Source organism: Labrus mixtus, chromosome 6, assembly GCF_963584025.1.
Source record: "Labrus mixtus chromosome 6, fLabMix1.1, whole genome shotgun sequence".
Taxonomy (NCBI): domain Eukaryota; kingdom Metazoa; phylum Chordata; class Actinopteri; order Labriformes; family Labridae; genus Labrus; species Labrus mixtus.
In genome coordinates, this window is record NC_083617.1 from 26,922,970 (window position 1) to 26,934,797 (window position 11,828).

The 11,828-nt window shown below is 39.0% G+C and overlaps 1 protein-coding gene across 2 annotated transcripts in view; it reads right to left on the reverse strand.

Annotated features, from left to right (window-relative positions):
• The window catches only part of ide (insulin-degrading enzyme), a 36,586-nt gene extending 25,339 nt beyond the window's left edge, over positions 1-11,247 (reverse strand). Inside the window, exons 1-11 of one of the 2 annotated variants that reach the window (XM_061040735.1) lie at positions 10,972-11,247; positions 9,203-9,387; positions 8,604-8,811; positions 7,139-7,308; positions 4,347-4,469; positions 2,395-2,507; positions 2,058-2,220; positions 1,863-1,955; positions 1,648-1,739; positions 706-786; positions 72-175 (exon numbers count right to left, since the gene is read on the reverse strand). In XM_061040735.1, coding sequence (XP_060896718.1) covers positions 72-175; positions 706-786; positions 1,648-1,739; positions 1,863-1,955; positions 2,058-2,220; positions 2,395-2,507; positions 4,347-4,469; positions 7,139-7,308; positions 8,604-8,811; positions 9,203-9,387; positions 10,972-11,057 — 1,418 coding nt within the window. In that variant the 5' untranslated portion in view covers positions 11,058-11,247. The remainder of the gene's footprint in view (positions 1-71; positions 176-705; positions 787-1,647; positions 1,740-1,862; positions 1,956-2,057; positions 2,221-2,394; positions 2,508-4,346; positions 4,470-7,138; positions 7,309-8,603; positions 8,812-9,202; positions 9,388-10,971) is intronic. The other variant, XM_061040734.1, reaches the window with a different exon arrangement.
• Between the last annotated feature and the right edge of the window lie 581 nt (positions 11,248-11,828).

The following is an 11,828-nucleotide window of genomic DNA, read 5'->3' on the forward strand; positions in this document are numbered from 1 at the left end:
TCACTTGATTCTCTAAAGTTATTCTGAACATAAGGAGACACCGATGTCATCATGAAACATGTCACACCGACCTGACGTGTTCTGGTCTCAGTTTATCCAGAACCATCTCAATCAGATCTGGCCTGAAGTCCTCCAAAAGGTACTCTGCAGCTAAAATCTCTTCTAGAGGGTAGTACTGAAATACACAAAGAAAGAAGCTGTTAGTACCGTGACAACTAACAATGAAACACATGTGATCCTTGTTTTATGTTCCTAGGCTGCAATAAATGTGAAACTGTCCTTTATCAGAATAAAATGTTTGTTAAAGCGCTCAATTCTAATCCAAAGTTGAATCACTGAATTTAAGCCTCCTTACTGTAGAGACGATCATAATTACACCTAATGACTCATTTTACAAGGTGACTACAATAAATGTCACATAAGTGTAAAAAAATGTGAAATGATTTGTATTGTCTGGCTAAAAGAATAACACAATGTATGTCTGTGATTTTCAGCATTCTCCGTTGGCTGCACAGGTCACATAAGAACTGTGGTAAGAATAAAAGTCTAGCCTATTTCTTGATCGACTGTCCCTCTGCAAAATCTCCAGACTCTTTATCCAGAGTCAACAGCAGCAGACAGCCTGATGACGACAGCAGGCACAGACGCAATGAGCTGCATCGAGTCTCCCTGGAAACAACCTTTGCAGATGGGGAGGGGACTTACGTGTAGCAAACCGGCCACTTTGGAGGTGTAGCCGCGGGGTCGCTCCTTGTCCTTGAACCTGAAGGCCACTTTGTTTAAATCCTACAGAGATGGACAGAGATGGAGAGGGTGTAACAAGTGAAAACACAGAATAATATGCAGATTCAATTCTGTCATTCTACAAATAACCATTTTCATATATAGACTTATAGTGTAGCATAGAATATCTATTTTCTGTGGGCGGCTGTGGCTCAGTCGGTATGCAGTTGTCTGTCAAACGCAAGGTCAGGGCTTCGATCAGTAAACATGTCCGATGGGTCCTTGGGCAAGACACTTCACCCCAAGTTGCTCCCGCTGCTTCATTTGTGACGTATGAATGTGTAACTATAAAAAAGTGCTATACAAGCTCAAGTCCATTTACCATTACCATTTGTTAAAACAACACAATCTTAATGATTGATGGTATCGAAAAGTAAAATCACTTTAAAAAGAACTTCAGGTCCTCAGTCGTATTTTTTACTTAAAGCGGCCGCGAGCTAAAAAAAAAAAAAAGAGCATCGTCTAAAATGCCTGTCTGGCATTGTGTGCATGTGGAGCTTGCTCGCACTTCATCAACGCAGTAAAGCAATGTGAATTCACAGATTGGGACGCCAACATTACACTTGAGGCGAAATGACGGCAGATTGTTACAGCGCTGTTGCAGAATTGCACTTTGAAAAGGACTTTTGTCTACATTTTTTGGTAGTTAAAAACAAGAAATGACTTTTTACTGGGTGCCGAAGACTTGTATTTCAGTTGCCATGGTATCAAAACAGACACTGATCCAGTTTGATTTCATATTGAAGTCTACAAATCTGATGTCTTGACAACCCTACTGTGCTCTTTTATTAGTTCATCCACTGGGCAGGCAGAAGTGGGTCAGGTTTATCTCCCTGCTCGGTCTGAACAGACAACATTAATTACCTTGCACTCCTCAAACACCCACGCCTGAGGTCCCTCAGTACGCAGCTTCTGGATGTACTGGAACATGTGGAAGATGATGTCCTCTACGTGCACTACAGAGGCGAAAGTCTCAATGAACATGATTTGCATTTCATTTCCTTACACAAAGGAACAGTCAGAGGCAAAGCAAGTCAGTATATGTGGAACAAACTGATGTAATCAGCGGCACTACTTACAGAGGCCCTCCTCAGTCAAATCCACATTGATGATAAAGAACATGAATCCTCTGGCTCCTTCTTTCTGCCCTCCAACAAGAGTGTTCACCCAACCTACAGATCAAAATCATCATTTTAATTAAACTGTTAGAATTTCAGATTTATTATTTTTGACACCTCAAAATGTTTTAAAAAAGACAAACATGTTGGAGCTACCTTTAGATTTGAGCTCTGATAACAAACTTCCCGGCCCCTCATGACCGATCAGATGCCCTAGATAATGTCCGGGGTTAGATTTGTAGTACTTCTGAAGGTCTGGGATTGGGAAAGTCACATACAGGTTCCTGATGTCTTTAATGGGTACCACTTTGTAGAATTGCTGTAAAGAAAGATAAAACATATGTGATGTGTCATGTTTGTCAGGAAAAGTCCTTCATATGATATACGACACAAAACAGTGTATAAATAAGGAGTGGAAAAATATTAGCTATTGTCCTACTGTCTAAATGCAAAAATGTGCTGATTGTGGGTAAAAAAAAAAAAAGTATATTACTCTGAGGTGCTCCTCCTGGAAGGGGTGCTCGGGGAATTCTGGGATAGGCACGTTTTTGTTCTCTACTTCTCCAAAAAGTTTCACCACCATGGAGGCCAGCTCGTCTAATGATTCTGTGTGGGAAAATGGAAAAAAAAATAAGATGAAGAAAAGAGAAAAACTTGTGTGCACACATACAGGAATAATACAAAAAGATGCAGGAAAAGTAAAAACTGCAGAAAAAAGGTCTGCACACTGTTCAGCTCCGAATGAGCTATTGTATTTTACCAGGGCAACGTTTCAATCCGCTTTGATATACTTATAAGTTAAATGACCATACAGAAATATATAAAAGCACAACACAACTGAAAAAGGAATCCCTTCATATTTTTGGCCTTTGATAGAACATTATCAGGAAGTTCTTCTTCTGTGGTATGTTTGACTATAATAAATGAAGGAGAAAGCTAATTTAACATTCAGCACTTGAGAAACTTTTAAAAAAAGGAGCCATTAATCATGCTGGGCTCTTCTGGTCAGCACTTCTGTCAAACTGCATGTCTTACAATTGACCCTTCGCTAAACCCCCTCACCAAACAGCGTTTTTCCAGCCAAATCCATAGCAACTGTAACTAGGCACAGCAGGTCAGTCGAGCTCTGCATTTCACTGAGGTGCAGTGTACCGATTAGGCTTTGAGAGGGACATTCTGCATTTCAAGATTTTTTTAAGGTGTCTTTTTGTCCTCAAAAAAACTAAAACTAAAAAGCAAAGGTGACAAATGTATAAAAGAATATGTTTATCTGCTCGTGCATAAGCTGTGATAGTTAGCATTACAGGCCAAATATCTTACTAATTACATTATGAAAACAGTGCTTTAAGTTTCAATTAAAAGCTCCATTAAAAACCAACACATATACTGCCTTTGTATTTCCATGCTGGGTGAAAGTTGTTCTTATATGGATTTAAGTGATTGCTTTAGATCAGACGCTCTGTCTTGATTTGATTTGCAGACATTTCACTTCATTAACTCCAGCAAATGTAATTAAAAATAACCGTACGTATGCCAAAGCTGTAAATTCTGCCATAAGCAGTCTTAAAAGCAGCATGCAAAATCGATGTCTGTTGGCTAGAAACAAAATGGTAAATGGACTTGAGCTTGTATAGAGCTTTTTACTCAAAGCGCTTTTACACCACAGGTCACAACTACACATTCACACACTGATGGTAGAGGCTGATATGTAATATGACCATCAGAAGTTACTAATCCCATTCATACACATTCATAAACCACTCATGTTTCACTCATGGGAGTAATTTGGGGTTAAGTGTCTTGCCCAAAGACACATCGGACTGCAGGAGCTGGGGATCGAACCCCTGACCTTCCAGGTGAGAGACAACTGACTCTACCCACTGAGCCACAGCCGCCCAGAACTTCTGCTAAATGGTACATTTACTAAGTTATCATATAGTACATAAAGATCATTATAAGGAAAAGCTAGACAAATGCGGAAACAAAGAGGGTGAGGACAAAGTGAAGGGGCAAATTAGATGAGAAAGTTCTGCAAAATGTACAATTCTGTTTGTTTCTGTTCTGTTTTTTTTGTAAGAAGAAGCTCTGAATTTGAGGAACGAAATATAAAAACTTTGTGGTTTATAAAATCCTAAACATTAAACAAAAACCTGTTAAAAAAAAAGGGTCATCTCGAGTTAAAATTAACTCTTAATTTTAATAAATCATGACCAATCATTCTGGGATGTTTTCGTTCTTAAAGACCATGAGGTGTGTGTGTGTGGCAAATCAATTCTTATGCATTGCATTGCAGTTTGCAGGTTAAACTTGAGAAATAATTTCTACAGAAATGAAAATAAAGCCAAACATGATCTGCATGTTTCTTTGGCTGACATTAGTCATTGACAGTTCAAGGTGTTAAATCATAGAAGGGCCATGTTTGTGAACATGTAAACGTCATGTTACCTCTTCCTAACACACACAGTCCCATCAGGTTGGATGAGTAGAACGTAGAATGAAACTTCAGGAGCTCCTGGCGGATATCGATGCCATCTTTGGACGGTCGGGTCTCCAGGGTCAATTTGTTACCTACAAGAAAAACAACACATTGAATTGTTAACGTTTGCATTTTGCAATCATTCCATAACTTCTACATGACAAAGTACATTTTCAATGAGCTCTCTGTTAAAGTTTCTAAATTAAATTTACAACCCTACCGATTAATCGGCCTATATAAGCTTAACTTTATTACAGATATCCGCCGATATTACTTTATTTATTCACCAGTTAAAAAGCATTGGTTGGTGCGTGGCTGCGTGCGCCCCATGTATAGAAGGCTGTAGTCCTCCGGGCGAGCAGCCCGGGTTCAAATCCAGCCTGTGGCTCCTTTCCCGCATGTCGTACCCCACTCTCTCTCTCCCTGATTTCAAATCTATCCACTGTCCTGTCTCTCCATTAAAAAAGGTACACAGCCCAAAAAAATAAATAAATACATTTTAAAAAGCATTTTACTTTCGTTTCATTGTATTACACTAGCAGTTACCAGCAGAGGGCGCTGTATGGATTACAACAATCATCATCGCTCTCCAGAGTGTGAAGCGGTGATGCACGTACAGTACATGTGCAGTTACTTTCCAGTTGAGTCACCATCTTGTCTTCATTATAAAACTTTTCCACAAGTGTTTGATAACTGCATTTGAGGGATCAACACTATAAATGTGTATATCTCTAACCATCTCTACAGATTGAACATAGATCTAAGAAAGATATCGGCGGATTTGTCAGTATATGACTTTTTTTCTCTCTCCCTAATAACGATATCGGCATCAGCCCCAACAATCCTGTATCGGTCAGACCCTGTAAAAATGACTGCTGTGCAATGCTGTCTCTCCGCTAACCGGTAAGGTGTCATTTAACATCCATTATTGTATTCCACGTACTGACAGTCTTGCTGTGGCGTTCCCTCCGAGTAAAACAACTAAAAACAGGGGTGACAAAAAAATACCTTGTGGTAGTATTACATTGAGAGTGGTTAGTATAACCTTCACATTGAAGTACAAACAACGAATCATTTCAACCCAGAGTCTGAGTGAGGGGCCTTTTTTGCCACATTTTAGGAAATTCCCTGCAGACGTTCCTGACAGATCATGTTTACTGTAATGGGACATAAATAATTAAATGATCTGATGACACAGTAAAGGTGATCTTTTATCATTCATCATTTCATCCCATCAGACATTTATAGTATATTCTGTCACAGTAACAGTTTGTGTATAAAACCACGCCTCCTGCTATGGCTTCACACTGAATAGAGGCTCAAAATACCTCAAATCCTTCAGGTCATCTAACTTGTCTTACGGCACAAACCACGTTTGTTTGAATCATTGCATTCACAAATAAGAGCTGCACCGTGTAGATGATAATTAGACCAATAAAAATTACTGCAAAGGGTGGAACAAAGACTACTGTTCTTTTTAGAAAACAAAGGCTGCAACCGCAGAGGAACGTCAGTGAGTCATAAATATTCAGAGCCCTAAAATAGAAAACTCTGGGAATCATTATTCTGAGAACTGTTTTAAAATCATTTTAAGATGGCAGAGTGATATGAGTCTCTCAGATCTGTTGATAAGCTGGCTGCCAGTCATATTTCAAATACAACTGCAGGCTACTGAGACGCACTAAAAACAGGGCAACAAACAATTAAGGAAGATCCAGTTGGTTCACTAAGAGTTCATGACATTCAGACCTGACTGATCCTCTTCTGCTCTTAACAGGAATAAAGATTATAAAATTCAAGACTGCCATCAGGTGGCTATTCTGAGCTGGAAGCTGCTCCGAGTATGTCAATCTGATCTGGGAATTCACTCAGAGCAAACTCCCTTCACGCTACAAGACGCTTAGACTCAACGGTTTAATGTCAGAGGAGAGTATGTTCATAGATATGTTAGGGGGGTGTCAATTGTGTCATACATGTCACAGAAATAAAATAGTGTGTTCATAGGTCAAGGTCACACTCATTATAGACAATAAATCACTTATGGAGAGGCAGAGTGAGGAACTTCTGCAGCCTGATATCTCTCAATATTTCCTTTGATTTCAATATTCAGTCCTAAAACTCTGCAACAGCAATGTTCAGATTTATGATGTGAATGAGCATCTCTCAAAGTTGTTTGAATGATTTCATCTCCACTAAAAACTACGCTGCCTAAATTGGTATTTATGCTTGTTGTGATGTCATTTTTGGAGCATCACCAAATGTTTAATGCCTTTTATGTCTGCAAAATCTAACTAAATAAAGGAAAAGCCTTCAAGGAATAAAAGAAGAGCCAGAAGACAAAGCCTTCCCCTGTAGCTTCAAACAAAAAGAATGCTTTCTCTGTTATAGGAAATAGATTTTTTTTAAAGGTTTATACAAAAACAATCACATGCAAACAGGTCGTTATTATAGAGTTGACTTGTTAAACCAGAGACGTTGATATTTTAAATATTTTGGGTAGTTTTTTCAACACTGTATATTCAGTGCAACGTACGATCCATGTATTTAAATATACACAAATCTAAACTTGAATGCAAACAGGCCAACAGACTGGTGCAACATATGCACAATTATATCATCTGCCTTACACAGGATACTTTAGTTTAAATAGAAGTGTTTGAATGCATAGTGTTTCATTTGTGTTCAGTGAGAGATCAATCAAAAGGAGCTCAGAATGCCTCATAGTTCAATGTACAGTTGAATTGACTATTTTGTTTTCTACCTGTTCCAAATTTACTGAAGGGGTGATTCGGATTGCCTGTTGCCTTCTCCAACTGAAACAGTCTCCAGGCGTCATTCATCAGGTTCTTCTCGTGTTCAGAGTCCACAGCATTCACCTCCCGGTCCTTACAGCTCTCATCAAACAGTGGGCACAGGAAGAACTGGGAAAACCTACAGCGAAGCAAACATTCAACTGCATGGTTCAGTAAAATAAAGAGTGATTGTTGAGATGTGTGATGATAATACTTTTCAGTGTAGGGTTGTGTAATTTAAACGTTTAAAGATGTTTTTGCTCTTCTGAGTTGAATGTACTGTTGATTTAGACAGTTTATAGACACAATGGAAAGCAGGAGACTGAACATGATGCACATTTGCATGGGAGCAAAAGAAGAGCAACTGCCATGCAAATGAGAAAACCTAACATCTTGATGCTTTTCAAGCTACTCCTTAGCTTAGACTCTGCTTCAGATTTATGCAACTGAAGTCTATTATTATTATAATTCCTGTGTGTCTGTCTGTGCTGCCACTGCCAAGAGCAGCTCACACTGTTTCTCGTTGTTTTTATAGCAATGACAATAAAGATCTACTCTATTCTGTCTGTTCTAAAATCCCTATTGAAGCAAACTAAAACGGTCCCATCAGCTGATTCTTAAGATCAATAAAACATTCTTATAAAACAATCACACCCCAATCCTTGCACTGATTTGTGTATAAAGACAACCATACGGGCTGCAGAACATCAATATTTTCTCCTTGATCTTAACTTCAAAGAAAATGTTAGATAAAGTGTAATTCTGATGATTATAGCAATGGTATGTTAAAAAAAAAAAAGAAATAGGGCCAGCTAACGACACACACGATCCTTTCAGACACCATGCCCTTTTCTAAAAGGAGACATCATCAATATTTCAGCGACTCTGCGCTGCACTGTCCTTTCCCACCACAACAGTCCAGATGGCCTTAACAATTCACTGGTGCAGGGGAACAGTCAGCCTATGACTTGTAAACAGGTGCATGCTGGACATCATTCATTTATAAAGAAGGTAAGCTGACACCACCTGACTGCCTGCCCCAAAACCAGCACAACTGACACATGAGGAGACCCCCTGCAGTGCTGGGGACATCAGCCTCACCCTGGGGTGGGGGGGTAGGAACTATGTAGATCGTTACAAAGAGTGGGCACAATGAGGTTGGGTCTGGTAACCAAAGGCTGACAGACAAGGAGCTGGCAGCTCATCAGGATTAACACCTGGACACCCAAGGGGCCGGTTGTGTACTGACAACTAGACAACCACTTAGGAAGAGAGATGACATCAGTCTTAACTGGTGAATTATATAATATACAGCCTTGAAAATGAAATGAGCTTTGTCTGACAAAGACCTGGACAACATATCAGGGGTAATAAGAACATGATAAGATGAACATGAGATATGGACATTTAAGTACAGAGTAAAATAATAAGTACCTATCTAGTGCTCCTTCCAAGTGCTCATGGGAAACATCGAAGTAATAGTTTGTATGCTCTCCACTGGTGAAGGCGTTGGAGCTGCCCGCATGCTCACTGAGGAACTGGCTGTACTCGTTCTCCTTGGGATACTTCTTTGTTCCCAGGAAGAGCATGTGTTCACAAAAGTGTGCCAGGCCCGAGATGTTTCCTGGGTCTGATAATGAACCTGTGAAATGAAGAAAACACAGAAACTCAGTTGATAAAGCTGTAGCTCTGTGCTCACTGGAGTTCACAGATACTGAGCCACGTTGGACAGAAAAAGAACAAAGGTTTCATATACACACAGAGAACAACACAGGAAAACCTTCATTATATGACTCAAATGATTAAGAGAAATTTCTACTAAAAAGGGACCTGATCAAGATACCAGCATGGTCAAATTTTCTGTATCATTATCTTTAGCTCTGTATGAAACCATTGTTTCTTCTTCCTGTCTTTACATTCAGAATACTGTCTATAAAATCATAAAGGATCCTTTGCACATTTTCTACTCATGTTGCAAGTTTAATTGCTCGTTCGTAGCTACATGACAAGGTAATGGTGACGAAAAGCTTTACCTATTTGGACATCCAAAGCAGCGGAGGATTTGTCTGTAGTGGGGTCACTTATGAGAATGGCCCTCAGGCCATTGGTAAACTCAAGACCCCTGTAAACCCGTTTGTCCTCTGGGGAGCGAATGATCTCGCTGACCACCCTCTGCACAGCTGGGTCGGTCATTCTGAGAGGCAAGGATGACACAAGCCTGCAATGGACGGAAATGTTAGTAAGTACAGTTAGCGAAGAGGTATGCCTTCATTGTTACGTTTACATTCGTAATTTGACTCAACAACTCTGAGGAGATCTGAGTTAGAGATTATATAATGAATTCTTTGTAAGCAAGAAAAAAAATCTTCTTACGAAACAAGTGTCTGGACTCTGAATTGAGACTTTCACTGAAAAAAGGTGTACTTGGATCCAGAGCAAGTTTTATTGGCTTAATCATCTACTTCAGAGATAGTTAGTTCTCTGACATGTTTAAAACCAACAAACCTTTAAGGAACTATTACAACAACTTTGTGTTGCTACTATGCTTTGATGGTAATTCACAAGCACTTCATAACGATCATATGAATGTCTATGACTAAGTCATCTTGTTATGGTGTGCAGTATGACAGTAAGAAGAGCGCCATCATGATGGTAAAAACCAAAGATGATCAGATACAATTTCCTCCATTCTTTATTCAAGATGAAGTTCTTAGTTTTGTTAATTGAAGTGAAACATCCAGGTCACGTCATCCGGATTGATTTGAGCGATTATGTGACTATAAGGATTTTATCCCTTTATCCAAGTTCATCTGTGGCAGTGTAATGTTGTCTATGTGTTTCATTTTATGAGGATATGGACCTATGGACAAGGTGGATCTCTCCATGACTTGTACACCTCAAGTACCATGAAGCATGCAGGCGTCCCCTCTCACCCCAGACACTGGACTATTCGTGACCCCCCCCCCCCCCCCCCCCCTCCTCTGGAAAAAGACTGCGGTCCATCAGGACCAAAACCTCATTACCTAAGAACAGTTTCTTCCCCTTTGCTGCCAGCCACTTTCATCATGACCGTGTCAGTCTGCCCACATTACACAGACTCTCATCCAGCCCCACAGTCACAGAACACATCAGTCTTTAAGTCTGAAACAGATTTTATGTGTTACATTATCTCACACTGGAGTATTTTCTGTTCATGTGTGTAAATGTTTAATCTCTGTACAGCTTTTAATCTATGATATATGTTTATAATATATGTTATTCAATTCCCTGTCAGCTGTTTCATAACCTTCAGATATTTTTACTTCTTCGACAATAAGATATTTCTTTGAATCTGTAAATAAAAACTGATTCTGAGTGTCTGAAATAAAAAATATAATAAGGTGAAGTACATGACAAAGGGTAATTGACTAGACTTCAAAGTCAGTTTAAATTAAAGTATGAATAATCACATTTAATGGCTAAAGTAAAATAATAGCTTCTTCTCTCGGTAGATAATAAGTCGTTAGCTAAATGCTAAATTAGCATCTAAAGGTCCATAAATGTGTACAAAGGTCCGGGTTCGTTGGTCTCATTGTGAGCCCTATAGTTTACAGCCCGGTCTTGTAAAGTGTGTAAGTGTCCGTCAGCTCTGCTCTCTTTGTATTAAAGCTTTCACTTTAAGTAGCATCAAAGCTAACAGTGCCGGGCTAGCTTAATTTAGCTAGGTCAATAAACCGGTTAACGTTAGTCCGGTAACTAGCCGAGTATTATCAACTTAATCATTTTAAACAAACACTTCCAACATTTGTCTGACAGCACTTACCTAAAGTTTTGGTTGAAAGTGAAACCACCGCCTGCTGCCTGTAGATATCTCGTGAACTGGGCCGGTCGGTTAATGCACTTAAACATACTTTGAACCCATGGAAAACAAACCTCGGCTTTTACAGCGCCATCTTTGAAAAGACAAAATCAGTCGAGCACAGAGCAGCGTTTCTTTCTCACGGTAGGTTTATAAACATCAGTATTGGATACACGAGTCCTAAACCATGGCTATCGATAAGACAGCGAGAGTGATATGCACACGGTTAAATGTATATAATATTCCTAAAAAATATGTGGTGTATTTTTTAAAGTCTATGGGCGTCATTGAGTCTGATATCGACTTGATACCCTGGGCTGGGATTTCTCATTACGTCACAGTCTGTGGTTCAGCGTAGTATCGGATCGTGTGTCAAGTTACGCCTCTTTTTTATTTATTTATTTAAGATAAAGTGACAGCACAAATAACAGAATACCACAAAGACAAATAAACAATAAAGAAAAGAAACAACTACACAACTATATACATAAGGGTTTAATTTCTATTTTTCATTGCTGTATTTTAGGCTTTTTTAAATTCCATTTGTGGATGTAATATTTCCCATGCAAAACTAATAAATTCAAGATGAATATTTATTTGATAGTCCGTTCCACTCTTATCGTAGGAATTTGTAACCTTTCTTTTAATTTAACAGTTAAACCAGTCTGTGCTTTAAAGAAAAGCTTAACATCTTTTATTAAACTTCAAAATGTTCGAAGAAATTGCTCTACATAAAACATGGATGTTTTTACAAGTCAACTCAACACTGGTTTTATGGATTAAAAACTTTCTAAAGGACAGACCACAACATGTCACAGTCA